Source organism: Miniopterus schreibersii (genome assembly GCF_964146895.1).
Source record: "Miniopterus schreibersii genome assembly, chromosome: 1".
Classification (NCBI taxonomy): Eukaryota; Metazoa; Chordata; class Mammalia; order Chiroptera; family Miniopteridae; genus Miniopterus; species Miniopterus schreibersii.
Window position 1 is genome coordinate 91,261,519 of NC_138101.1, and position 25,525 is coordinate 91,287,043.

Genomic DNA, 25,525 nt, shown 5'->3' on the forward strand with positions numbered 1-25,525 from the left:
AATTTTTGGAATATTTGTTCCAGTTCTGTGAAGTATGCCATTGATATCTTGAGAGGAATTGCATTGAATATTTCTTTTTTCAGTGTCTTTTAATTTTCCAAGGACAAGTCTTTTACATTCTTGGTTAAATTTATTCCTAGGGCCCAGCCGGCATGGCTCAGCGGTTGAGCATCGATCTAGGATCCAGGAGATCACGGTACAATTCCCAGTAAGGGCACATGCCTGGGATGCAGGCTCGACCTCTTATCATTGTTGTTTCTATCCTTCTCTCTCCCCCTTTCCCTTCCTCTCTCTGAAATCAATAATGACCTATTAAAAAAAATTATTCCTGGGGATTTTATTTTGATACAATTATAAATGGGTTTGCTTTCTTAGTTTCCCTTTCTGATAGTTCACTATTGGTGTATATAAGTGCAACTGATTTCTGGATATTTATTTTGTATCCTACTTTACTGAATTCATTTATCAGCTTTAGTAGTTTTTTAGTGGAATCTTTAGGGTTCTCTGTATACAGTATCATATCATCTGCAAATGACAGTTTTACTTCTTCCTTTCCACTTTAGATGCATTTTATTTCTTCTTCTTATCGGATTGCTATGGCTAGGAATTCCCGTACTATGTTGAGTAAGAGTGGTGAAAGCAGACATCCCTGTCTTGTCCTGATCTTAAGGGGAACAATTGTAGTTTTTGCCCATTGAGTATCACATTGGCTGTGGGTTTGTGTATAGCTTTTATTATGTTGAGGTATGTTCCCTCTATTTCCACTTTGCTGAGAGATTTTATCATAAATGGGTGCTGGGTTTTATCAAATGCCTTTTCTGCATCTATTGATACGGTCATGTGGTTTTTATCCTTCATTTTGTTTATGTGATGTATCACATTTATTGATTTGGGGAAATTATACCACTCTTGCATCCCCAGAATAAATCCCATTTGATGATGGTGTATGATCGTTTTAATATACCGCTGGATCCAGTTTGCTAATATTTTGTTGAGGATTTTAGCATCTATGATCATTAGAGATACTGACCTATAACTTTCTTTCTTTGAAGTGTCTATATCTGGTTTTGGAATTAGGATAACAATGACCTCATAAAAATGAGCTTGGGAGTGTTCCCTCCTCTTGAATTTTTTGGAATAGTTTGAGAAGGATAGGTGTTAGTTTTTCTTTGAATGTTGGGTAAAATTCACCTGTGAAGCCATTGGGTTCAGGACTTTTGTTTGTTGGGAGTTTTTGTTGTTGTTTTCTAAATATATATTTATTGATTTCAGAGAGGAAAGGAGAGGGAGAGAGAGAGATAGAAACATCAATGATGAGAGAGTCATTGATCAGCTGCCTCCTGCACGCCCCTGACTGGGGATCAAGCCCGCAATCTGGGCATGTGCCCTGAGCAGGAATCGAACCCCGATCACCTCGATCCTAGGAGAGCCACGCAGGGATGGACTGTTGGGAGTTTTTTTATTACTGTTTCAAGTTGTAATCTGTCTACTCAGATTATCTGATTCTTCCTGACTCAGTTTTGGAAGATTGTATGTTTCTAGGAATTTATTCATTTCACCCAGGTTGTCCAATTTGTTGGCATATAGTTGTTCATAATATTTTCTTACAGTCCTTTGAATTTCTTTGGTGTCGGTTGTTACTTCTTCTCTTCCATTTCTGATATCATTTATTTGAGTCCTCTCTTGTTTTTTCTTGATGAGTTTGGTTAAATGTTTGTCAATCTTTTTCATCTTTTCAAGGTACCAGCTCTTGGTTTCAATGATCTATGGCATTGTTTTTTAGACTCGTTTATTTCATTTATTTCTACTCTGATCTTCATTATTTCCTTTCTTCTACTGACTCAGGGCTTTGCTTGTTCTTTTTCTAGTTCCTTTAAGTGTAAAATTAGACTACTTACTTGAGATTTTTCGTTTCTTGAGAGAGGCCTGTAATACTATGAATTTCCCTCTTAGGACTGCTTTCTCTATGTCCCACAGATTTTGGGTTGCTGTGTACTCATTTTCATTTGTTTCAAGGTATCTTTTGATTTCTTGCTTGATCTCACTGTTTATCCATTCATAGTTTAGTAATATGTTATTTAGCCTCATTGGTCTTTAATTCAATTATTACTGGTAAAATTTACCTAATTAAAATTACTATGTATTCTTTTTTCACCATGTTAATGCACTGACTAAAACCAATTAAAAGTTAAGTGAAAATTTTAATCTAAGGGATTAATTTAATATTATGTAATAAAATAGCAGTAATTCATTAAATTAACATGTTCTATAAATCCAACCCAGTCAAAATGATCCTGGGTAGACCCAGCAACAGTTTTTGTTTGTTTGTTTGTTTAATATTTCACTGACAGCATTTTGTAATATTTCAGCTGTTCTAAAGTACTTCACTTTAAGCAAGACTGGCAATACTTACAGACTTCTTGAATAGCTGGACCATTTTTACATGACTCAAAGATGTAAGAAGTGATCCCAAGGAAATTCAGGTAGTAAAATGTTCAAAATTCTTCCTCCTCTATTTTTTAATATTTTTCTTTTTTTAATTTATTGATTTTAGAGAGAGAGGAAGGGGAAAAAGAGAGAGGAATGCGGATCTGCTGTTCATCAAACCCGCAACCTTGGTGTACTGGGATGACACTCTAACCACCTGAGCTACCTGGCCAGGGCTTTAATTTTTTTCAAATAAACAAAAAATTATTCTAACATTTTCAAAAAAACAGAACTGTAAATTATCTCAGACTGTGCCTAATTACTGTCTTTTGGAAATTGTAACTATCTCAACAAATGTAGGACATAACTATGTTACACTATCCTATAATATTAACTATTAAAAGACTTTGCCTTTTGTGATCTCAACCAGTGCTAGTCAAAGTGTGGTATCGAACCCAGTGCCAGTTCATCATGAGCTAAGAATAGAAACTAAGAGTAAATGTTTATAAACTTTTGAGCAATTTAACAAAATAATTTTATGTCTGATGAATCTAATAAATAATAGACTTGTTTGAATTGTTTTTTATAATTTCATTTACCTAGTAATTCATTTCATTGTGTTTAATAAAAGAATTAGTCTCCAAAGGATTGAGGGGGCGGGAAAACATACAAAAAGAACACCTGGCCCTTCACCACAGATATTTTGAAGACTGATCTATCCCACATTATCATATAGCAGATCAAGTATGTTCAAGTTGTTACATTCCACAGCCTCTCCCACAAATACCCAATCTATAAAGCAGATACTAAATAAAGGTTTCACAAGTGAATTAAATGACTAACACTTGAAAAAATATATAATGATAAAAGTAGCTAAGAACTTTATTATCAATTGAAAAGTAATGCTATTAATTACTGTGTTGATATTATACATGTATAGTATATAATGCATCATATATATTATTATTGCCTATAATAGGATAATATTAGCTTTTCTCTTCCTCTCAGGGGAATAAGGCAAATAGAATATTTTGTAGAATGCGTCTTAGGACTAGATTTTTAAATTGCTTTACAGTTCTTAACAATGAATATTTTAGCTCCCGGCCAGGCGTGGCTCAGTGGTTGAGCATGGACCTAGGATCCAGGAGATTGTGGTCCGATTCCTGGTCAGGGTACATGCCCAGGTTGTGGGCTTGATCCCCACTCGGGGGTTTGCAGGAGGCAGCTGATCAATGATGACTCTCTCATCATTGATGTTTCTATCTCTCTCTCCCTCTCCCTTCCTCTCTCTGAAATCAATAAAGATATTTTTTAAAAAAACAGAATATTTTAGCAAATAAGCTGGACTAGAAATAAATAAAATGCTATTCATTATAAATGTTCATTTTCTAGTCATGGATGGCACTCAAAATAGGAACTCAATTTGGGAGCACAATCCAGAATAGTTTTGATATGTAAATTAAATCTCTAACAAATACAACTTACTTCCTCGCAATGGTGGTCACTCGGATGCGTCTCTGCCCGCTTGAATGCTGATACTGAGTCACAAACTGAACTGCGCCACGCCCTCCTTGAGGAATTGGAGCATTATGCTGTGTAAAAGCAAAAGAGTAAAAACTAAGCAAAATCTACTATGTTGTTGTCATGTAGTCACTGACTGCATAGCGTAGCACTAATAAAATTAATTCTAATATCGATTAGAAGGATGATTTTTACAGTACATACGAAACGGTTGTGATATGCCAAAAAAAGAAAAATGGACTTGGGAAAGGGGAAAAGGGTGAAGGATAAGAGGAGTGATATCGCAGTCTAACCAGGACATCAATTTCAGGTAGTACATCATTCAGAAGGACATAAAAAACAAAAAGGAGGGATAAGTGTAAAGAAATTAACAGATAAGGAAAGGTATGAGGCAATTTTGCCCAGGAGTAACTGGAAAGAGAAACTGAGCTAATTCATACTCCCCAATGTATATAAAATAAAAACAGAACTTTTAGGAAGATAATCACATGATAAACAGATAACCAATAGAAAACTATTAATAAGAAGAGAGTAATGATTATAAACAATCTTCAGAAAGAAATAGCAAGTAGTCAATAGAAAAACTTTCTTCATCCCTTTGACAATAAATATTCTTGCTTTGGTTTTGTTTGTTTTGGTTAATAACAGCCATTACCTTTTCCACAAATTTTAACTGTAGAAAAATTCTTGCACCTGTCTTAGGAAGGCTGACTAATAACAGTCTGTGGTTCACTTTATGCCTAATAAGTACTGGTATGCAAGTCAGTAATTTATACATTAAATCATTTATTAATATGGTATCTTGCCCCGCCGGGCGTGGCTCAGCAGTTGAGTGTCGACCTAGGATCCAGGCGATCAGGGTTCGATTCCCAGTCAGGGCACATGCCCGGGTTGCGGGCTCGATCCCCGGTCGGGGAAGTGCAGGAGGCAGCCGATCGATGACTCTCTCATCATTGATGTTTCCATCTCTCTCTCTCTCTTTTTTTCTCTCTCTGAAATCAATAAAGATATATTTTTTTTAAAAATGGTATCTTCCTCCTACAGCAAAAAAAAAATCTTTCCAAATATTGCAATCTTTACCTTGCAATTTTTTTTCTATAGATTTTGACATATTAAACTTTCTTGTGCTCACTTCAGCAGCACACATACTAAAACTGGAACAATACACAGAAGATTAGCATGGACCCTGTGTAAGAGTGACATGCAAATTTGTGAAGCGTTTCATATTTTAAAAAATTATTAAGGGGGAAATAAACTTTCTTGTAGGACTCATATTACATACACATACCTTGTTGCAATTAGAAGCGATATACCAAATTACAAAACTACATAGCTAGAACAAAATTTAAGATTTTACTTATGCTTCAATTTTGTATTTTAAAAAAACAACAACTGAGACTAAGTTGGGTTGCCCAAGGCTGGGCATTTGCAGGTTTCCTTGACATTTCTATTACAGTATGCGCTCTCACCAAGCAGTTTAGCTTTGAAAAATAGAAAATAAAAAACAAAAACTCCAAAACAGAGCAAGCTTTGGGTCATATTTACTATTGTAAGAAAAAGTATGAAATATTTACAGCCTAAATTAAGTATTTGTTTCAATATGTTTCAATATTCAAATATAAAAAGTCATACCTGATTGACAACCTCAAAATATATGGCTAAGGTTGTAGTGGGACTAAGACCACATATCTTCCATTGACAAGTGCCACCTGTTCCTATCTCCTGTAGAAATAAAACATAATACATTTGAAAACTAGACAACATAATTTATTACTATAATATATACCAAGGTGAAAAGGGGGTAATAAAACCTCCAGTAAGAAAAAATTTATTTCAGGTTTCTAACAGATTCATTGAATATTAAAACCTTAAAATTTTTAAATCATATGAAATATAACATCAAATAAAATTAAGCCATTTTTACACTACAAAATTATAAAATAATTCAAATTTTTGCTAAGTAAATTGCAAAAGTATTGATACAAGTTCTTCATATTGTAGACTTTAAAAGTATATACCAATTAATGAAGTAATTACAACTAACATTATCCTTCTATTCCAACTACTTGATATGTGTAAAGAGATATGATTTAACACATAATATAGGCACATATGAATACAGGTTCTCTGGATCAGAACTGCATAATTTAAGCAGTCTTATTCCCAAGAAAAAGGCTAGGATATAAATCTTTACCATGCAAACTGCTTAAAATTAATTTTCAACTCAGTCATTTTAAAGACAATTACCCACTTTGTGTTATCTATCCCGTCATCCTCTCTACAGCAACAGCCCATAATTCTACCATTTCTAAGTGCATTATACATTCTCCAGATGGAATAAGAAGAAAGGAATTGAAACTCAAGTCTGTCTATTTTGGTTACTTTGTTGTAAATTCTAACAAAAAAAATTCAGAATTTTCATTTTCAGAAGCTTCCAAATTTCCAAATCATAGTTGTTGTTTTCAGGCACAGTGGGGATAAAAAATAGAAGACTGGTGACAGTACAAAAGTTTTAATTTAGAAGTGGGTGGGAAAAGAGGTACTGGGAAACAGCAACCACAAACAGAGGTATACTGACAGAGGCTGAACGACATTCTACTGAAAAACTGAATCCACACAATAATTTTAAAAGGAATGCTATAAGCTGCCACCCAGGTCTCTGTTGGTTCTGTCCTGAGACTTAAACTGTACTTTCTTTTTAGAGTAAAGGTGACTTACATTTTCAGACACACAGGGTCCTTTAGAATTGAGAGACACACAGGGTCCAATAGCTCCTGAAATCTTTATTTCCCTTGAGGTCTGCAAAATAAGAACATGGTACACTTTGGTGTGCTCAAAGATAAGCTCAAACACTGAACTATAAGAACATAAAGATATTTTTCCACATTTAAAACGCAATGAAAATATACTAATGTTAAAATAATCAATTAGTGAGCACTTCTCTGTTAACTCCCAAATTTAAAATCTAGCCTTGACTAACTTTAATCCTCTATTTCCAGCTGCCCAGAGGAAGTCTCCATCTGGCAACTACCCTCAATTCAATATCATACCATACCCAGAATACGTCCTAACCCAAAACCTTAGACACAGACTTCTATTTTTCCTCCCATAGAAAATCTGTCAACCAAGACTGTTTTTTTTCCAATCTCCACTGACAAAATTTAAGCTATCATTTACCCTCTTTCTAAAAAAAAATTTAAAAGCCTAACTCAATTTTCTTATTTGAGATTCTTCTTCCTGACAAATCCTGACTGCGACCGTCAGACAAATTCCACCCAAAGCACTGTTCTTCATTAACCCACAACGGCTGCTTCAGCCTACACATGCATCAGCAAACTACAACACAAGGAACTAAACTACTTCCCTTACATTCCAGTACAAACCATCCACTCTCAAACATACTTGTGCTTATTCTCAACTCTGTGCCTCTCCTCACCCTGGGGTCCTGACTAAAATGCATTCGCCTCAACCAACTTAAATTCTGCGATCTTTCAAAAACCAGTGTAACTCATGATAAAATCATTTATTTTTTAGGATAAATTGTGTCCCAGATGCATTCACCTTTTGCCCCTAAACCTTTCTAGCACTTTCATAATCTACTATTATTTCAATCTATCCCATGTTAGACCTATCTTTCTATCAAAACTAAGTTTCTTTATAAGAAGACCTACGCTTTCGATATCTCTTATGCTCTCTACATTTCTTAGCTTAATGCTGGACATTTAGCAAGCATTCAATAAAATAGTAATATTAACAAGAAATATTTAAATGAAAACTCAGTATCATTGTGCTTACAATGCACTGGTAACTAACACAAAGCCTTTGGGTTTTTGAAATTCAAATTTGAAATGAATGATAGAAAATAGTATCAACAACCTATCAACTATGAAACAATTACTGGTTATTCAAGTAGAATAGAACAGGTTCCTCTTAAGTTAGACACCAATTACTGCAATTTCAAAAATCTAGCACTGCCTGGCCAGCATGGCTCAGTAGTTGAGTGTCCTAAGAACCAGGAGGTCATGGTTTGATTCCCAGTCAGGGCACATACCCGGGTTTCGGGCACAATCCCCAGTAGGGTGCATGCTGGAGGCAGCCGAGCAATGACACTCTCTCATCACTAATGTTTCTATCCTTCTCTCTCCCTTCCTCTCTCTCTAAAATCAATAAAAACATACTTAGAAAAAACAACTAAGAAATCTAGCACTAGCATAAGCAAATTCAGCACTAAAAAAGATCAAACACACTAAAGAAGTTGAACCCTATATAAAGAAAAAATAAAGTTAGAGCAAATTTTACCTATATAATATCTTCTTTTCTAACAATTATGTAGAAATGCTCAAGTAAAATTTCATTGTACATTTAATAATGACACATTTTTCTAATGAATAAAATCTCTAACCCTGGGTTTCAGCATAATATAACCACTATTTTTAAAGCATACGTTGTATTTGATTAATGGTAAAATTATGATGAAGCCTATAAATTCCTCTTGATAACATACCACAGGTGTCAAGTTTTGGTTCTTACCTTTATTTCTAATGTACCACCAAAACCCATTTTAAACTGTCCATGTATATCTTTGGTGAAGACTCTTTGAAAAGTTTGCTTGAATAAAGAAGTGTTGAAAGAGTCGCCCATTACCATGTATCCTCTGCATGCAAAGAACAGAAAACAATGTAGGTGACACAAGTAGTGAGTTCATGTGTTAAAACCAAAACAGTAAATTACCTCTCAGTACTAACAAATTTTAAAGAGATATTTCCTAAAATGTGCTACATTACCATGAATTTTTAAAACTCAAATATTTGAGAATGTACCCACTGCACAAATAATCTAAATCCCAAGGCTGAGTACCCCTAACACTTGCATTTGTCCTCAGTAATTTCAGAAAATTCTTTTTTAAACACAGCCACAAATAATAAACTTCAAAAGATGCAAAAGGGTACACAGTAACAAATGTGTCCCTTCCACCCAACCCACTCTGTTCTCTATACTGGTGGAGATACCTGACAACTGCCCTAGCTGGTTTGGCTCAGTGGTTAGAGCGTCAGCCTGTGGACTGAAGGGTCCCGGGTTCGATTCTGACCAAGGGCACGTACCTTGGTTGCAGGCTCAATTTCCAGTCCTCGAGGACAGTGCAAAAGGCAACCAACTGATGTATCTCTCTCATATTGGTGTTTTTCTCCAACCCCGCCCCCAAAAAAGCAATTGAAAAAATATCCTCAGGTGAGGATTGCGGGGGGGGGGGGGAGATACCCAACAATTTACAGCTTCCATTCTCATTCTTAATAACAAATAGGCACATGGGTATATATGCAAATATTGTCCCTGTATGTCATATCAAAGTTTGTGTTATACCCAGTGAATGAGAGTAAAGGGACCACTTTCATTTTATGTACTAATGTGCTGTTTAATCCTTTTTACCTATTTTAATTTTTTTAAGTTTTAAAGAAACATTAACTGTCAAAAGCTATTCTAAGATACTATTTTCTCTCTAATCAGCAAAAATCAGTTTTACAATATATTCTGTTGGAAATGCTGTGGAAAAACAGGCACTCTCATACATTGCTAATGAAATAAAAAATGGTACAACCCAAATGCAGACGAACTTGACAATATCTAACAAAATTATATGTGTATTCAGGCTGGAGGGGGTTAATGGGGGAAAAGGGGACATCTGTAATACTTTCAACAATAAAGATAAATTTTTTTAAAATTACATGTGTATTTTCTCTTTAATCCAGCCACCCCACTATTAGAAATCTATGCCACAAATATTCTGGCAAAAAAAAAAAGCAAAATATATGTATAAGGCTATTCACTGAAGCACTTTTTATAACAGTAGAAGATTGGAAACAATCCAAATTTCCATTTATTAAGAGACTAGTTGAATAAAATATGGCACATCCACACAATGGAGTCATACACTGCCATAGAACAATTTCCAAGATATACGTGAAAAATGCAAAGTGGGGAAAGGTGTGTAGAATTTTCTATTTCTATAAGAAGGAGATACAAACGTATACACATACGCATACAAATATTCACGTTTGCTCATATTTTAAAAACACTTTAAGTAATTTTAAACAATAAAATATAATCAAAAATTAAAATAGGCAAAAGAATAAAACTGATGTGCTATAATTAATTAATAGTAATTTTACTTTTGATAATGTTAAAGACTTGATTTGTGTTATCTCTGATACCATTATAGATTGTCTCTTTTTAAATTTTATTTTGTTTGTTACTGGTATATAAAAATATAGTTGAATTTTGTACGCTGACCTTGACCCAGAAGTCTCGACAGTTTAACATATTAATTTTAACTGTTTGTATATATAGCTTATATGTAGATTCTTTCAAATTTTCTACTTTTACAAACATGTCATCTATGATAATCTGTGTTATCACTAAACCTGATAATGCATCTTAGATTAATGACAATTTACACAGCCCCACTTATCTGCTTCTTTTTAAGCAAACCTCTCTATACCCTTACTACTCATTGTAGCCCATGGCCCAGCAACATTAGCATCACCAAAGATCTTGTTTGAAAAGTAGAATTTCAAGTTTATGCATACTAAACCCAGAATTTGTATGTTAACAAGATACCCAGCTGATTTGTGCATGTGAAAATTTGGGAAGTTCTGGTCTGTAACAGCTGCTTCCAATCCCCTCTGCCTATTCTTTTTCTAATTCACTCTAAGTAAACTTTCACTGCCCTTAGGAAGGTGTTACCAGTATTATATCTCACAGTATTATATCTCACAGTCTGACAATCTCAACCATTTTTATAGCTTTAAAAACCACCAATATTCTGACAACTCCCATATTTATATGTCCAGCCCAAACCTATCTCCTGCGTTCTAGGTTGTATGTTATATCCAACTGCCTACTCAACATCTTCTCATGGATGTCTACTGGCAACTTAAATCAAACATGTTCAAAAATGAACTACCAATCTTTTCCCCAAATATTCTTCCTCCCACATTATCTATTTCAATAAAGGGCAACTCAATCCTTCCAGTAAACTCCTTTGGTTTTCTCAAACCCCAGATCCGATCTATCAGCAAATCCTCTACCTTCTAAATATATCCAAAATCCAACCACTTCTCACCATCTGTCATGCTACCACTTGGTATTCCTGTATCCCTACACAGTAAGTCCTTATTTAATGTCAACAGGTTCTTGGAAACTGCAATTTTAAGAGAAATAATATTTAACGAAACCATTTTACCACAGGCTAACTGATATAAACACAAGATAAGTTCCCATGGCATATTTCTGGCACAAAAAAATCACCAAACTTCTAAATAAAGACCCAAAACACTTGTAACATTAAACATTAAAATAAATGTAAGCTATACATACATTTAAGAAAGATTAATAAAAACAAGGAAGATAATTCTTTTCCAACCTGCTTATTCCAGTTCAGGGTTGAGAGTGGCCAGAGCACATCCCAGCAGCTCAAGGCACAAGGCAGGCACCACCCTGGACAGGATGCCCTCCCATTGCAGCATACACTCACTCTCACTCTCTCTCTCTCTCTCTCTCTCTCTCTCTCTCTCTCTCTCTCTCTCTCTCTCACACACACACACACACACACACACATTTTCTCTCACTCACTCACTCACTCACTCACTCACTCACTCACTCACTCACTCAGATTGGGATATTTTAGACATGCCAGTTCACCTCACTGCACATCTTTGGGGCATGGGACGACACTGGAGTCCCTGGAGAAAATCCATGCAGACATGGCGAGAACATGCAAACTCCACACAGCCAGGAATCAAATTTTTTCCCCTCACTAACGTTATAATGAAAAGACGCCAAACAAAAAGGTGTTATTAGAGTAGCTGCTGTACTCTTACTGAAGACAACTGAAGTCAGATGACCTTTTTAAGACATTAAGTCAGATCACATCACTCTGCTGAAAACTCTCCAATGATTTCCCATCTCACTCAAAGTAAAATCCAAAGCCCTAACAAAGACCCTCACAATCTGTCCCCCCTCACTTACACTTTGGCGTCCTTATAATCTCTCAAACACCCCAGGTATGTTCTCAACTTTGCACTTGCTATTCCCTTTGGTTGGAACACACTTCCTTCATACATGCACATGGTTCACTTTCTAACTTCCTTAAGTCTTTGCTAAACTGTCACCTTTAATGAGGTCATTCCTTCTCACCAAATTTAGAACTGCAAGCCCCTGTCCTCATTTCCTGACTTATTTTTCTCCCTAACATTTATCACCATCTAACATACTATCTACTTTATTTGTCTCAACTCCTCTCACTAGAACTGTGTATCCCACATGTGGCTAATGAAACTAAAATGTAAATTAAAATAAAAAACTCAATTCCTCAGTAACATTTGCCACATTTCAATGGAACAATGCAGCAAATATGTCCAATAAAAAATTACTCTGAATAGTCCTGCAATAGAAGATAAGCTCCATGAGGGCAGATTTTCATGTCTGGTTCACTGCTATATCTGCAGTACCTTAAATAGTTTGACATACATTAGATTTTCATTAATATTTATTAGATGAATGCATTAAATAAATAAACCTGAGAAATAAGTTGACATACCTAATTGAGTTTTTTAACTTCTAATTAAATTATCCCAAAAACACGTAATGGCTGCCTGCCAATGGAAAAGAAACACTTCCTAACTCATTATATGAGGCCAATGTTACCCTGATACCAACAACAAAGACATCACAAGAAAAGAAACTACAGAGCAAGATCCCCTGCTCTATGAAACAGATGCAAAAATCCTCAACAAAATACTAGCAAATCAAATCCGACAACATATAAAAAGAATTATTCACAAGATTCATCCCATAATGCAAGGTTGGTTTAACATGCAAAAAATAAAACCACTGCCTGGCTGGACGTGGATCAGCGATTGAGCATCGACCTAGGATCCAGGCGATGGTGGTTTGATCTCGGGTCAGGACACATGCTTGGTTTGCAGGCTCGATTCTCAGTTGGAGGCGTGCAGGAGGCAGCCGATCAATGACTCTCTCATCATTGATGTTTCTATCTCTCTCTCTCCCTCTCTCCTTTCCTCTCTCTGAAATTAATAAAGGTATTAAAAAAAAAAAAACTTTTTAAAATTAACATATAAAACCACTGTAATAAACCATATACAGAAAATAAAAAACAAAAATCATGTGACCATCTCCATAGAAGCAGAAAAAGCATTTAACAGAATCCAACACCCTTTCCTGAAAACAAATTTCAACAAACTAGGAAAAGATAGGAAAGTCTTCAGCCTTATACAGGCATTTACAAAAACCCACAGCTAACATCATATTTAATGGTGAATGATGACATGGTTTCCCACTAAAGTCAGGAACAGGCAAATACATAGAGACAGAAAGTAGATTAGTGGTTCAATTCTCGGTCAGGGAACATGCCCAAGTTTCGGGCTCGATCCTCAGTAGGGGGCATGCAGGAGGCAACTGATCAATGACTCTCTCATCATTGATATTTCTATCTCTCTCTCTCCCTCTCCCTTCCTCTCTCTAAAATCATTAGACATATTTTTTATAAATATAAAATAATATTACTGCAAGATATCAAGATGAGCTTTTCAAACAGAAATGTGCCTTTATAACTATATTTTAGAAAAAATTTAAAGTAAAAGAAGTACCAAAAACTGTTAACAGCTGTTGCCCTGGAGTGAGATGATGACAGGCTTTTTTCCCTAAACTGTCATTACTGGTTTATATTTGTAAACTGTCATTATTAGTTTATAACTGCAAAAATTATAAAAATTTAAATACATACCCAGTAAGGTTGGGACAGCATTTCATCTCCAGGAGACCTGTCTGATCTAATGCGCATGCATAGATATCAATAACATGACCAGTTGTGGCAGCTCGATTAGCCAATGCTTCAAAATGCTACAAAAGATTTTTTTAATCAAATAAGTAATGTACAAACTAATCATCCTATAATTATTTTTCCCATTAATAGATTGAAATAATCTAAGAAATACTAAAAGAATAATCTATAGTAATTTTAATGTGATTTGTTATAATTTTCTATAATGTCTCATAAAATAATATAGTAACTTCTATAAGTCTGCTACTTTCACATTCTTCTTTAAAAGCCATTATTTCCAACCCTGGCTGGTGAGGCTCAGTTAACTCAGTTAACTAAGCATTGTCCCAGGCACCAGAAGGTCACTGATTCAATTCCTGGTCAGGGCACATACCCAGGTTTCATATTCGATCCTTGATAGCGGTGCGTAAGAGAGGCAACCGATCAATGTTTCTCTCTCACATCAATGTCTCTCTTTCTTTCTCCCTCTCTCCCTCTTTCTCCCTCTCCTCTGTTCCTCTCTCTCTACAATCAAGAAAAGCATATTTTTTAAAAAAATACTTTTTCTAAATACAGTGGTCTCCCCTTATCCATGGAGGATGTGTTCCAAAACCCCTAGTGGATGCCAGAAACCATGGATAGTGCTGAACCCTATATGTACTGTTTTTTCCTATACGTACATACCTTTGCACTTAAAAGGAAGCACTTTCCTGCTTCTCTTTGGCATATCCAAATTGCCACCATCACTACTCTTGTGCTTTGAGGCCATTATTTAGTAAAAGTTGAACACAAGTACTAGGATACAGTGACAGATTTGAACACAAGAACTAGCATACCATGACAGAGATGGCTACTAGGTGACTAATAGGCAGGTAGCATCTACAGTGTGGACACACTGGGCAAAGGGATTATTCACCTTCAGGGCGGGAGAGTGCAAGATTTCATCACACTACTCAGAACAGTGAGCAACTTAAAACTTATGAGCTGTTTATTTCTGAGATTTACCACTTAATATTTTCGGACTGCAGCTGACCATGGGTAACTGAAACTGTAGAATGTGAGGACTACTGTTAACCTCCAAATTACACTAAACTTGAAGAAAGGCACACTGAACAACTGGCTCTTTGTACATAAACAACTCCTTTTCCTGGCTAAATCCATACCCAAGAAACAAAAACAACAAAATAGACAATAAAAAAGCAGTAAGATAAACAAACAAAACTTTTTTTGAAGCTCTGAGAAAAATTACAAGCGCAAGAGGAAAATTAGGTGGCAAGAAAAAAAAGTATCCATTTTTAATGACAAAAATTATTTCTTAATAATTACATTTAAAAATGTATGATAAATAATGACTACCAGAAAAGAAATATGAGATAATATAGCACAACTAAATTAAAATTATGAACTCTAAAACTGATTTTGGGGGTTTTTTCCCCCTATTCAGTTTTAATGTTATGTAATATATTTAAACACTTATTTAAATGAAACTTGTTTTCAGAAAGAAAAAAAAATTATGACCTCTAGAGAATTTTTTAAAGGAGGGGGACAAAAAAACAAGCAAAACCAATGCAAGGGAGTCAAAAAACAACATTAGTGAAAAATATACTGGCACAAATACAAATAAAACTGAAGTTACATGAACAGAAAACAACTTGCAAAAAAAAATTGGACTATTCAAGCTATGAAAAATATACCTATGCAAAGTACAGCAGATTGGAAATGAAAAATTAGAAAATGCAAAAATTTTTCCTGAAGGGAAAGACATTCTTTAACATGAATATTTTAATAGGCACACAGGGTCCTAGCCAGTGTGGCTTAGTTGGTTTGGTGTCGTCCTGTGCACCAAAACACTGCCGGTTCGATTCTCGGTCAGGGCGCATGCCAGGGTTGTGGGTTTGATCCCCAGTAGGGGACATGCAGGAGGCAACCAATCAACATCTCAATGTCTCACTCTCACATGGATGTTTCTCTCTCTCTCTCTCTAACAAACAAACAAACAAACAAAAACCATGCACACAGGGTTTCTCTCAGGAGTAATCTTTAAAGAGATAACTATTGGTGCATACTACTAAGTTTTTAAACATTTAAAACCAGAAAATTGTAAGTTATCTAGAGAGAGGCTATTTCTCCAATTCTGAACAGCAGTTACAGTATCAGACTTCACAATATCAGATTTATCATTAAATATCTGTATTCTTTCTCTTTTATCAAATAAGTTTTTCTAATAAGGCAAAAAGACTTAAAAACCAAAATTACCTTAGTTCCCTTTTTAACATATTTGGCATTGTCTTTTTCAATGTCATGCCATGATCTTATAGGTGTCTTCAATTCATCTCCAACCACCATTCCTGGCCCCTGAGTGGCTGGACCGCCAATGAACATCATGATTCGGGCACCAGTGTTGGGAAAAGTACACTACCAAATAAAAGTAACTTGTCAAAAGAGTTTAAAGGAAAACATATGAATGTACATTTCTAATAATAAACTGTGATATACTCTTTCTAGAAAACAGGATATCATACATTTTTCAAGAAATAAAATAATCAAATGTTTACAATGAAATTTAAAAACAAGATGTTTGTTTGAATACGTTTCTTTTAAAATCCTCTTCTAAATAATAGTGCCTTCCTAATTCTAAAATAAAACCTGGAAGAAACCACCTTAACCAAGTGATCAAAGCTAACTACCATCAGCAGTAGTAAAACAAGTCAACATCGTGAGCCTCCTGATGTGCTGTACTAAGCAAAACACAAATCAGTTCTGTAATATTCCTGGAAAAGGGTATAACCTAAATCTACTCATGAGAAAGATCATATAAACCCAAATTTAGACTTATTCTGCAGAATAACTAGTCTACACTCTTAAAAAATATCAATGTCATGAAAAACAAGAAAAACTGAAGAACTATTACAGATTAATGGACACTAAAGAGACATAGCAACTGAACACAATACATGATCCAGAATTTTCTTTTGCTATAAAGAGCATTACTGGGGTAGTGAAATACAAATAAAGTTAACAAATTAGAAAATTGTGTTAAATCAATGTTAATTTCCTGATTCTATTAACTGAACTTCAGTTATACAAAAAACTGTTTCTATAATTAAGAAATACAAACCAAAGTACTTAGAAGGAAAGGGGCATCTGACTTTCAAATGGTTTTCTAAAATTTGTGTGTGTGTGACATATAGAGAGATTTATATAAATATCAGAGAAGGATAAAACAAATGTAATAAAATATGAGCATGTGAGGAATCTGGGTAAAAGTTCAATTAATCTTTGAACTTTCTCATAACTTTTCCATATGTTTAGAATTATGTCCAAGTAGAAAGTTAAAAGAATAATGATAGTAACAGATTATAACTCACTATATAAAATAGGAAACCATGAGTCCACAGTGACATTAATAAAGGAATAAACTGAAAGTTTGATGAGTAAGGGGGTATTTGCATGGTTTCAAAGATCCATACCATCTAATGTTTACAAATTACAAACAGAGGGGAAATAAGAATAATTTTACAGTGGAGAAACCTAGGAGATACAACCTTATGAGTGATCCAAGTGATTATCATCAGTGATGGGATAGGATGCAACAAGACCAAAGCATTACTTCTGTGATATATGCAAGGCCTGAATCCAATTTTGAGGATACATCAAGACAAACCTAAGTTGAGGGACATTCTATAGAATAATTGGCCAGAATCTTCCAAAGTGTCAAACTCATGAAAGTCAAGGAAAAGCTTAGGAACTGCTCCAGAATGAAGGACACTAAACATACCACTAAATGTATGCCTCTGAACTAAATCCCTTTAGTGAAAGAAATTACTGGAATAATCAGCAAAAGTTGAATGAGGTCTGAGAATTACATGGTAGTAATGTATGAGTGCTAATATTCTGATTTTTAATAGTTGTAGTGTAGTTATTTATATAGGAGAATATCCTGGTTTACAGGAAACACAACCAAAGTATTCAAGGGGTTGAGAACATCATGTCAGCAAATTAATTTCAAATAATTCAGGTGGTGGGGAGGAGTTCTTTGCAACTTTTCTCTAAATTTGATAGCATTTCAAATTTTTTAAAGACATTTTAAAATAACTCCTAATTATAATGCTAAGATTTGTGTAGTGTAAAAATTTCAAATTCTACTTTAAAGTAAAATTGTCCTTATCCTACCACTGTTAACATCTGAGTGAACATCCTTCCAAAAGCCTCTTTATACACAAAAGGATACACTGCAGATCAAACTTTGAATAAATAAAATCATATACTCGCTCTCCTATGACCTCGTTTTTTTCACTCAACATTATCTTGTACATATCATCCCATACACACACAAACACATTTACTTTCTGAAACAAAGCTATTGTCACTACCTCAAGTAGTCCTACAGCTATGGAAAGTGCCACCCCAGAGGAACGCAAAGGTCTTTTTCCCTGTGGTACAGGCCAAGGGTCTCGCTGCAGTTCCCCCAGAAGATCTGTGAGATTCATGTCTATTTTCTGTACTGGCTGCAAGAATCTGCAAAACAAAATTTAAAAAAACACATTTATTTGTGGGTGAGAGTTTAAGAAACAACCTATCAACTTTTTATTTTTAATTTTAGAGAAGAAGGAAGAGAGAGAGAGAAACATCGATGTGAAAGAGAAACATCAATCAGCTGCCTCTCATATGTGCCCCAGGGGTACTGAACCCACAACGTAGGCATGTGCCCTGACTGGGAATCAAACCCATAACCTTTCAATGTACAGGATGATGCTCTAACCGACTGAGCCACACCATCCAGGGCCATCCATTTTCTTAAAAACAGAGAAAAATAATTTGAATACAGGGTATACCAATGGTTCGCAAAACTACTGTGTACATCAGAATCGGTAGGAGGCCTTGTTTTAACAAAGATTGCTGGTTCCAGAATGTTGTTTCAGGAGGTATAAGGTGGGCCCCAGGAATCTGCATTTCAAAGAAGTTCCCAGTGATGCTGACACTACTGGTCCAGGAACCACACTTTGAGTACAACTGTTATAAATGAAACAGTCAAACCAAGTATTACTTCAAGACTGCATCTTTCATTTACCAACCTAGTAAGTTTTAAGGTTATTGAAATAATTATGAGAAGATACATCAATTCAATTTTAGTAATACTACCTCTGATTTGAGAGTTTAGGGGGAAAAGCTACCCCTAAGGCTAAGAAGGCAAAATGAAAAGCTTTTGCAGCTTTATTTCTCTTGCCTACCCTCAACACAAAAATTAAGTTTTTCCAAACTTAAAAACAGAAAATCAGGAATATATCAAAACTAAAATAATTCCTTACATTATAATGATGAGAAACCAACCATTTAAATGACATGATTCTGGCTCAACTCTTTAAGAAGTCTACTAATGCAATCTATTTACATTCCTAAAAATATTTAACAATACAGTATCATTGAATGTCTATGTTCAAGTTAAAGGTATAGGATGCTTAAAATAGCTGCATGGGGGTGGGAAGAGATTAACCAAAGAACTTATATGCATATATGCATAACCCATGGACACAAACAATAGTGTAGTGAAGGCCTGGGGTGGGGGCAGGAGTGGGAAGGAGGGGGTCAGTGGGGGGGGGGGGAACTGGTAATACTTTCAACAATAAAGATAAAATAAAATAGCTGCATGAATTGTCAAATTCTCTTTGCCATATTTAATTATTACCTATTGGAAGGAGGTGGCTGCTGTACCTGAGGACCACGTGTTGCTTGAGTAACGGGTACTTTAGAGAGCCCCAGCATTTCCTGTAAAGAGATTATTTCTGTCATACACATTTCATTACTCCTACAAAAATGTATCAACAATTTACCATGTGCAAGGTTCTAGGTTATTAGGAACACAAAAATAAATAAAACTTCTCTTTCCTCAGAATTTTCTGACTTAATACCTAACTAAACTGCTAGTTTGGTTTTAAATTTTAGAAGTGCGCACAATTTCTCTCTAAACATATGGAAATAATGTTATTTTACTAAAGTTTTCTTGAATGTAGAAATGCTTATTCATGAAGTAAGAGTAAAAAGTATGTAACAGAAAATCAGAATGCCTAAAGATTTGCAAAGAAAAAATGATTAAACTAACCTTGCAGTATTTCCTCTACTACTAGCAGGAACAGCAACTTTTCTACTGAAGACTTATTATCTGCTAAACTCTTTACATATACTATTTCCTCACAAAAGAATAATGAAGTAGATTTCTTAGTCCCTGCTTTACAAAGGAAAACTGAAACTCAGAAAGGCTAAGTAACTTGACTAAAGTTCCACAACCAGTAAGTGACAAAGCAAGATACTCACTCAGGTTTTGCTACAAAACCCTATAATACTTTATACTATACTGTGTTTGCAAATTATTTCATTTAGTGCTAATAATGACCTTGCAAAGTAGGTAGTTTATCCTTCCAGAGAGGATGAGGAAAAGGCAGAGATCAATCCAAGATCACACAATTTAGAAGAGTTTAAGATTTGAATCCAAGACTATTTGGGGAGAAAAGACCAGACTCTTTTTTTTTTTAATAATAATATATTTTTAAATTTTTATTTATTGATTAATTTTAGAAAGAGAAGGAGGGGGACAGAGAGAAACATGGATTTGTTGTTCTATTTATTTATGCATTCACTGGTTGATTCTTGTATGTGCCCTGATTAGGGATCCAACCCACAACCCTGGGTATTGGGACGCTCTAACCAACTAAGCTACCTGTCTAGGGCTAAGATCAGACTTCAACCAGACGGTCAGATACAGAAGATAAAAACATTTTAATGAAGAAAAAGAAAACTTTAGTCTGCAGGCATTCATTGTCTGTTGCAAAAAGGCAGATATTTTATGTTACATATGAATTAATAATTTAAGTAAAATGTACTCTATAATCAGAACATTAAGCCACTCTAAATAAATTAACAATTTAAAAATAACAACAAACAGATAAAGGCACAATCCATTTAATTCTCATGACTACCCCGTAAGGTAAATACTATTCTTATCTTCCTTTTACAGTTGAAAAAACTAAGGCACAGAGAGGTTAGAACTTGCCCACTTTCTCTGATCTCATGGAAGGTACTCTGCTTCCTATGCACCTGAAGGAATCCCCACCACGTCTTCTGAAACCTCGCTCTCCTCATCACACCCTTGCTTTCACTCACCCTCTTTAGTCTCCTTCCCGTCTATGGACAAACACATTCAAGTGTCCCTCCTAAACGAAACCCCTTTAACTCAGTTCTCAATGCCCACATTATCACCTTCCTTACCTTCAACAACAAACCTCAGGAAAGAACGCCGACTCTAATTTTCTTGACGTCCTCAAGTTGTATTCGCTACTCCTTCGCTATCTTATTCTCTGTGCACTGTCCTCCCCACCCAAACCTGCGAATTGAATTCCTCCAGTATTTTCTATCTCAATGAACTGTAGCACCACTACCCCAGTCTGCCAAGCTCCAAATAAGTCATTCTCAAAATCTTTTTTTTTTTTTTCATTTTGGGCTACCTGGATTCATCCAAAGTCTGATTTCACATGTCTTCGTTATGCCAGGCTTATCTGTCATCTTCTAGGGTAACTGTTCTCAACCGGGGATTGTATCAGAACCTCTTAGAAAGTTTTTGAATACTTACATGAGCAATTCTACCCTTCCAACCACCTCCCAATACAAGCACATATTCACTCACTCTCTCATGGTCTATCAAAATCTCTGGGCAAAAAAAAAAAATCTTTTGAAAAATATCCCCAGATGATCCTAGTATGTGCACATAACTCCCCTGGCCTTGAAAGATAAAGCTTCAATTTGCCCCAAAGATAAAAATGTCCTAGTATATAAAAAATATATATACCTATAGTTCTTATATTAAAAACTCAAAAACCTTAAAAATGTCTCCCTTTGCCAAATATAATAAAAGTGCTTAGTTCCTAGGTGAGATGTCAAAAAACAAAAGCTAATATTCTGCAGTTGCTTTCTCTCGGTCTTCAGCATGACATTTCTGTAAGACCTTCAAATCTCTAGTAAAACATTTTCAATTTCACTCTAAATTTAAAGATACCGTTAAAAGTTAAAGATCTTCAATCTGTATGATAAAAATTTAAGGCAAATGAAAGAAAACTGATGCCAACACTAAATGTAAAGCCTTTGTTACAATAGAATTATATTAGTCAATTATAATAAATATATTTTCTAGAAACTTACATCCAGAAGCTTTTTCAGACATATATACAGTGATGCTCACAGATAGGTTACTGTTTACCTGCAGTTGTTTGGCAGACAGATCTTTTGTTCCTCTGAAGACATAACTTTTTGAAATGCCCTCACATCCAAGTTCATGAACCTGCACCATTCTCCCAAAAGTAATAAGTCCAACCAAGGCTGTAGGTGGTAAAAGACTTAATGACATCTGCATAGATTCCTTCAGAGCTTGTAAATCTTCATCTTCCATGCAAGTATCAACCACATAGAGGAATATCAAAGGCATCTGAGGACCACGCTGATAAAACACATTGCCATAAGAAAAAAAAAGTTGGTTTAAAGTTATTAACGTTTCAGCACTATATAAGGACAATCAATAGTAAATTCAGCCTGGCCGATGTGGCTCAGTGGCTGAGCATCTACCCATGAAGCAAGAGGTCCTGAGTTCGATTCCGGGCCAGGGGACATGCCCAGGTTTCGGGCTCGATCCCTAATAGGGGGCGTGCAGGAAGCAGCCGATCAATGATTCTCTCTCACTGATGTTTCTCTCTCTCTCTAAAAAAAGACAAAAAACAATAAAAACATATCCTCGGGTGAGGATTAAAAAAATTATTAAATAAAAAATAGTACATTCAATGGAACCCTAATAAATGGAACCCTAATAAAGCCATTTCAGAAATGAAACAGGTTATATATGCATGGAGAGATATCCAAGACATCATCAAGTGAAAAATTAAGTTTAAAAAAAAATCATTTACAGCCCTAGCCCATTTTGCTCAGTGGTTAGAGCACCAGCCCTCAGACTGAAGGGTCCTGGGTTTGATTCCAGCCAAGGGCACATACCTCAGTTGCAGGCTCGATCCCTGGCCCCGGTTGGGGCACATGCAGGAAGGCAACCAATCAATGTGTCTCTCTTATATCAATGTTTCTCTCTCTCTCACCCTCTCTGTTCCACTCTCTCTATAAAGCAATGGAATAAATATCCTTCGGTGAGAATTTAAAAAAATCATTTACAGTTACATAGAGGAAATATTCACTCTCAATTTCATTTAACTGCATGAGGTTTCATTTCTCATAACAAGTACTTATTCCTTTTAAAATAAAAAAATAATAACTATAAAGCTTAAAAACATGTAGTGAATTTATAAAATAATTGCCTAAACCTGAATTGGATTGTGAGAAAACTAGAAACTAGTCAGTTTGGACATATTACTGACTGGCTTAAGTGAACCATATTCTGCTTTCTATATAACATTCATAAAGGGTATTATCATTTTCACTCGTAAGTATAGAAACAACTATGTAAAGCTATTCAGAAAGGAAAGAAAAATGATTTTCCTATGAAGGACCAATGCAAGAATAATTTCATTAACTAGACTTGGGGATATATCATCAGTTCTAGCATCATATCTACTAAGTATGTGTAAACTGACCTTCCAACTACAAAGCAAAAGTGATACTTTAGTGTCTAATAATTTACTCAGTATAGTAAATCACACCATCCTACCCAATATCCTGGCCACCCATCAAATAACTACAACAGAGATACTACCTCGCTTAAAATGACTTTGAGAGGTCTTATCTTTGAAATGCTCCATCAATTCAAAGTGAAAATCAAGAATGATGCCTTTTAAGTCATCTCAATTTAATAAGTATTTTGTTATAAATTACTGGATATTTAAAACTTCATTAAAGATTTACTCTTATGTTCTTACCAGAACTACATATTCGATGCTAGAAAACTGAGGTAAAAGTTCAGCAGGCTGATTCAGTTCCGATATACCAGCATAAGTAGGTGGAAACTACAGATAGAAATAAAAATATTTAACAAATCATTTGCCAGAAAGAGTAATGAAATTTTAAACTGAAAATAAGTATTTCCTGATCATATAATAATGAAAAAATCAGTATTCTCATCACATGAAAATGATTTCATCTTTCTTTTTAAATATACATATTTAGACCAGTATTACAGCATTAACATCTGCAATAGGGGTTTTCTTACCTGATTCCTTTGATAACAAAAGTTGCAAGCCCAGAGTTTTGCTCGATAATCCACTTGACTGTTTTAAGAAAAGATAAAATAGCAGTCATCCTATATGCTTAATCCTTAATTGCCATTTGTATTTCACTTTCTTTTTTTCAGTTTCCTTGGATTACAGTGTCTCTCTTACTGGTTTCTAACTAAAGATGTTAACCATTTCTCATGCATTGCAAATGAAATACCATGTTTTCTGTTAATATTTACTGTGCTGTTTTACTTTTTGGTTGTACTGAAGTTGTGTATTAAATATAATCATGTTCTGTTTAAAAAAAAAAGATAAAATAGCTCATGTTTCAGTTCAATTTTACAAGGATCCTAATCTTAATAAAATTAATTTCTTTCTAAAATATGAATGTATTCAAATATAGTCAAAGTGATCTTTAAAAGCCATCTATTTTTAAATGCTGCCAATATCTAATCCATACTTTTACTTAAATAAATATATTGTAACTTTTAATATATAGTAAATATCAATAAAATTGATAATTCTATTTTTATTTTAAATGACTACTCAGATGTAGAAAAGATTTATTCAAGTCAAAAATATATTTACTGAATACTAAATATGTACCAGCTATTTTTCGAGGTGCTAGTGATAGTGAACAAGTCAGCAAAGGTCCCTGGCCTCACTGAGTTTATTATATTCTAGAAAAGACAGACAATAGACAAGCAGATACATAAACACAGAAGATACATTTTTTAAAAATATTTAATTGATTTTTTAGAGAGAGAGGAAGAGAAAGAGAGAAAGAGACACAGAGAGAGAGAAACATCAATGTGAGAGAAAAACATCGATAGGTTGACTCCTATACACCTCCTGCCAGGGACTGACATGTGCCCTGACCAGGAATTGAATGAGCAACCTTTTGGTGCATGGAACCAAACCAACTGAGCCAACACTGGCCAGGACTAAACACAGAAGCTACTTTTAGATAGTGATAATAAAAATTAATGAAAACAATTTTTCAGGATGTGAGAATGTATTTGGGAGGGTACTTTAAAGGAAAGCCTTCTTAAACAATTGAAATATGACCTAAATGAAAAGGAACCAGTCACAGGAAAATCTGGGGGCAGAGCAATTCAGGCAGAATACATAGCTATTGCACAAGTTCCAAGGTAGAAATAAGTTTGGTATATTCAAAACTGAGAAAGATTTTTGGCCAGGTAGTTCAGTTGGTTAGAACGCAGTCCAGATACACCAAGGTTACAGGTTCAGTCCTGGTCAGAGCACATACAGGAATCAACCAATGAATGCATAAGTGGAACGCAAATCCATGTTTCTCTCTCTCTCTAAAGTAAATAAATAAATAAATATTTTTTTAAAATCAGAAAGAGGGTAAGGTATAAAGTAGATAAGAATTAGGAAAACAGATGATGCAAGATGAGGGCAGAAATATTTAGAGGCTAGATTATGTAGGGCTTTAGAGGACTTCCTAAGGGTTTTGGATTTTTTATTCCAACTATGATAAGGCGCTAGAGGAGGATTTTAATAATCTAATATGCATTTG

At 34.9% G+C, this 25,525-nt stretch overlaps 1 protein-coding gene across 1 annotated transcript in view; it reads right to left on the reverse strand.

The window, feature by feature from the left end:
- SEC23A (SEC23 homolog A, COPII coat complex component) overlaps positions 1-25,525 on the reverse strand; it is a 53,523-nt gene that overhangs the window by 18,023 nt on the left and 9,975 nt on the right. The window contains exons 3-13 of the mRNA XM_081132799.1: positions 23,979-24,036; positions 23,689-23,775; positions 22,035-22,271; positions 19,473-19,552; positions 18,160-18,304; positions 16,043-16,201; positions 13,751-13,866; positions 8,479-8,602; positions 6,667-6,747; positions 5,581-5,670; positions 3,913-4,019 (exon numbers count right to left, since the gene is read on the reverse strand). Coding sequence (XP_080988925.1) covers positions 3,913-4,019; positions 5,581-5,670; positions 6,667-6,747; positions 8,479-8,602; positions 13,751-13,866; positions 16,043-16,201; positions 18,160-18,304; positions 19,473-19,552; positions 22,035-22,271; positions 23,689-23,775; positions 23,979-24,036 — 1,284 coding nt within the window. The remainder of the gene's footprint in view (positions 1-3,912; positions 4,020-5,580; positions 5,671-6,666; positions 6,748-8,478; positions 8,603-13,750; positions 13,867-16,042; positions 16,202-18,159; positions 18,305-19,472; positions 19,553-22,034; positions 22,272-23,688; positions 23,776-23,978; positions 24,037-25,525) is intronic.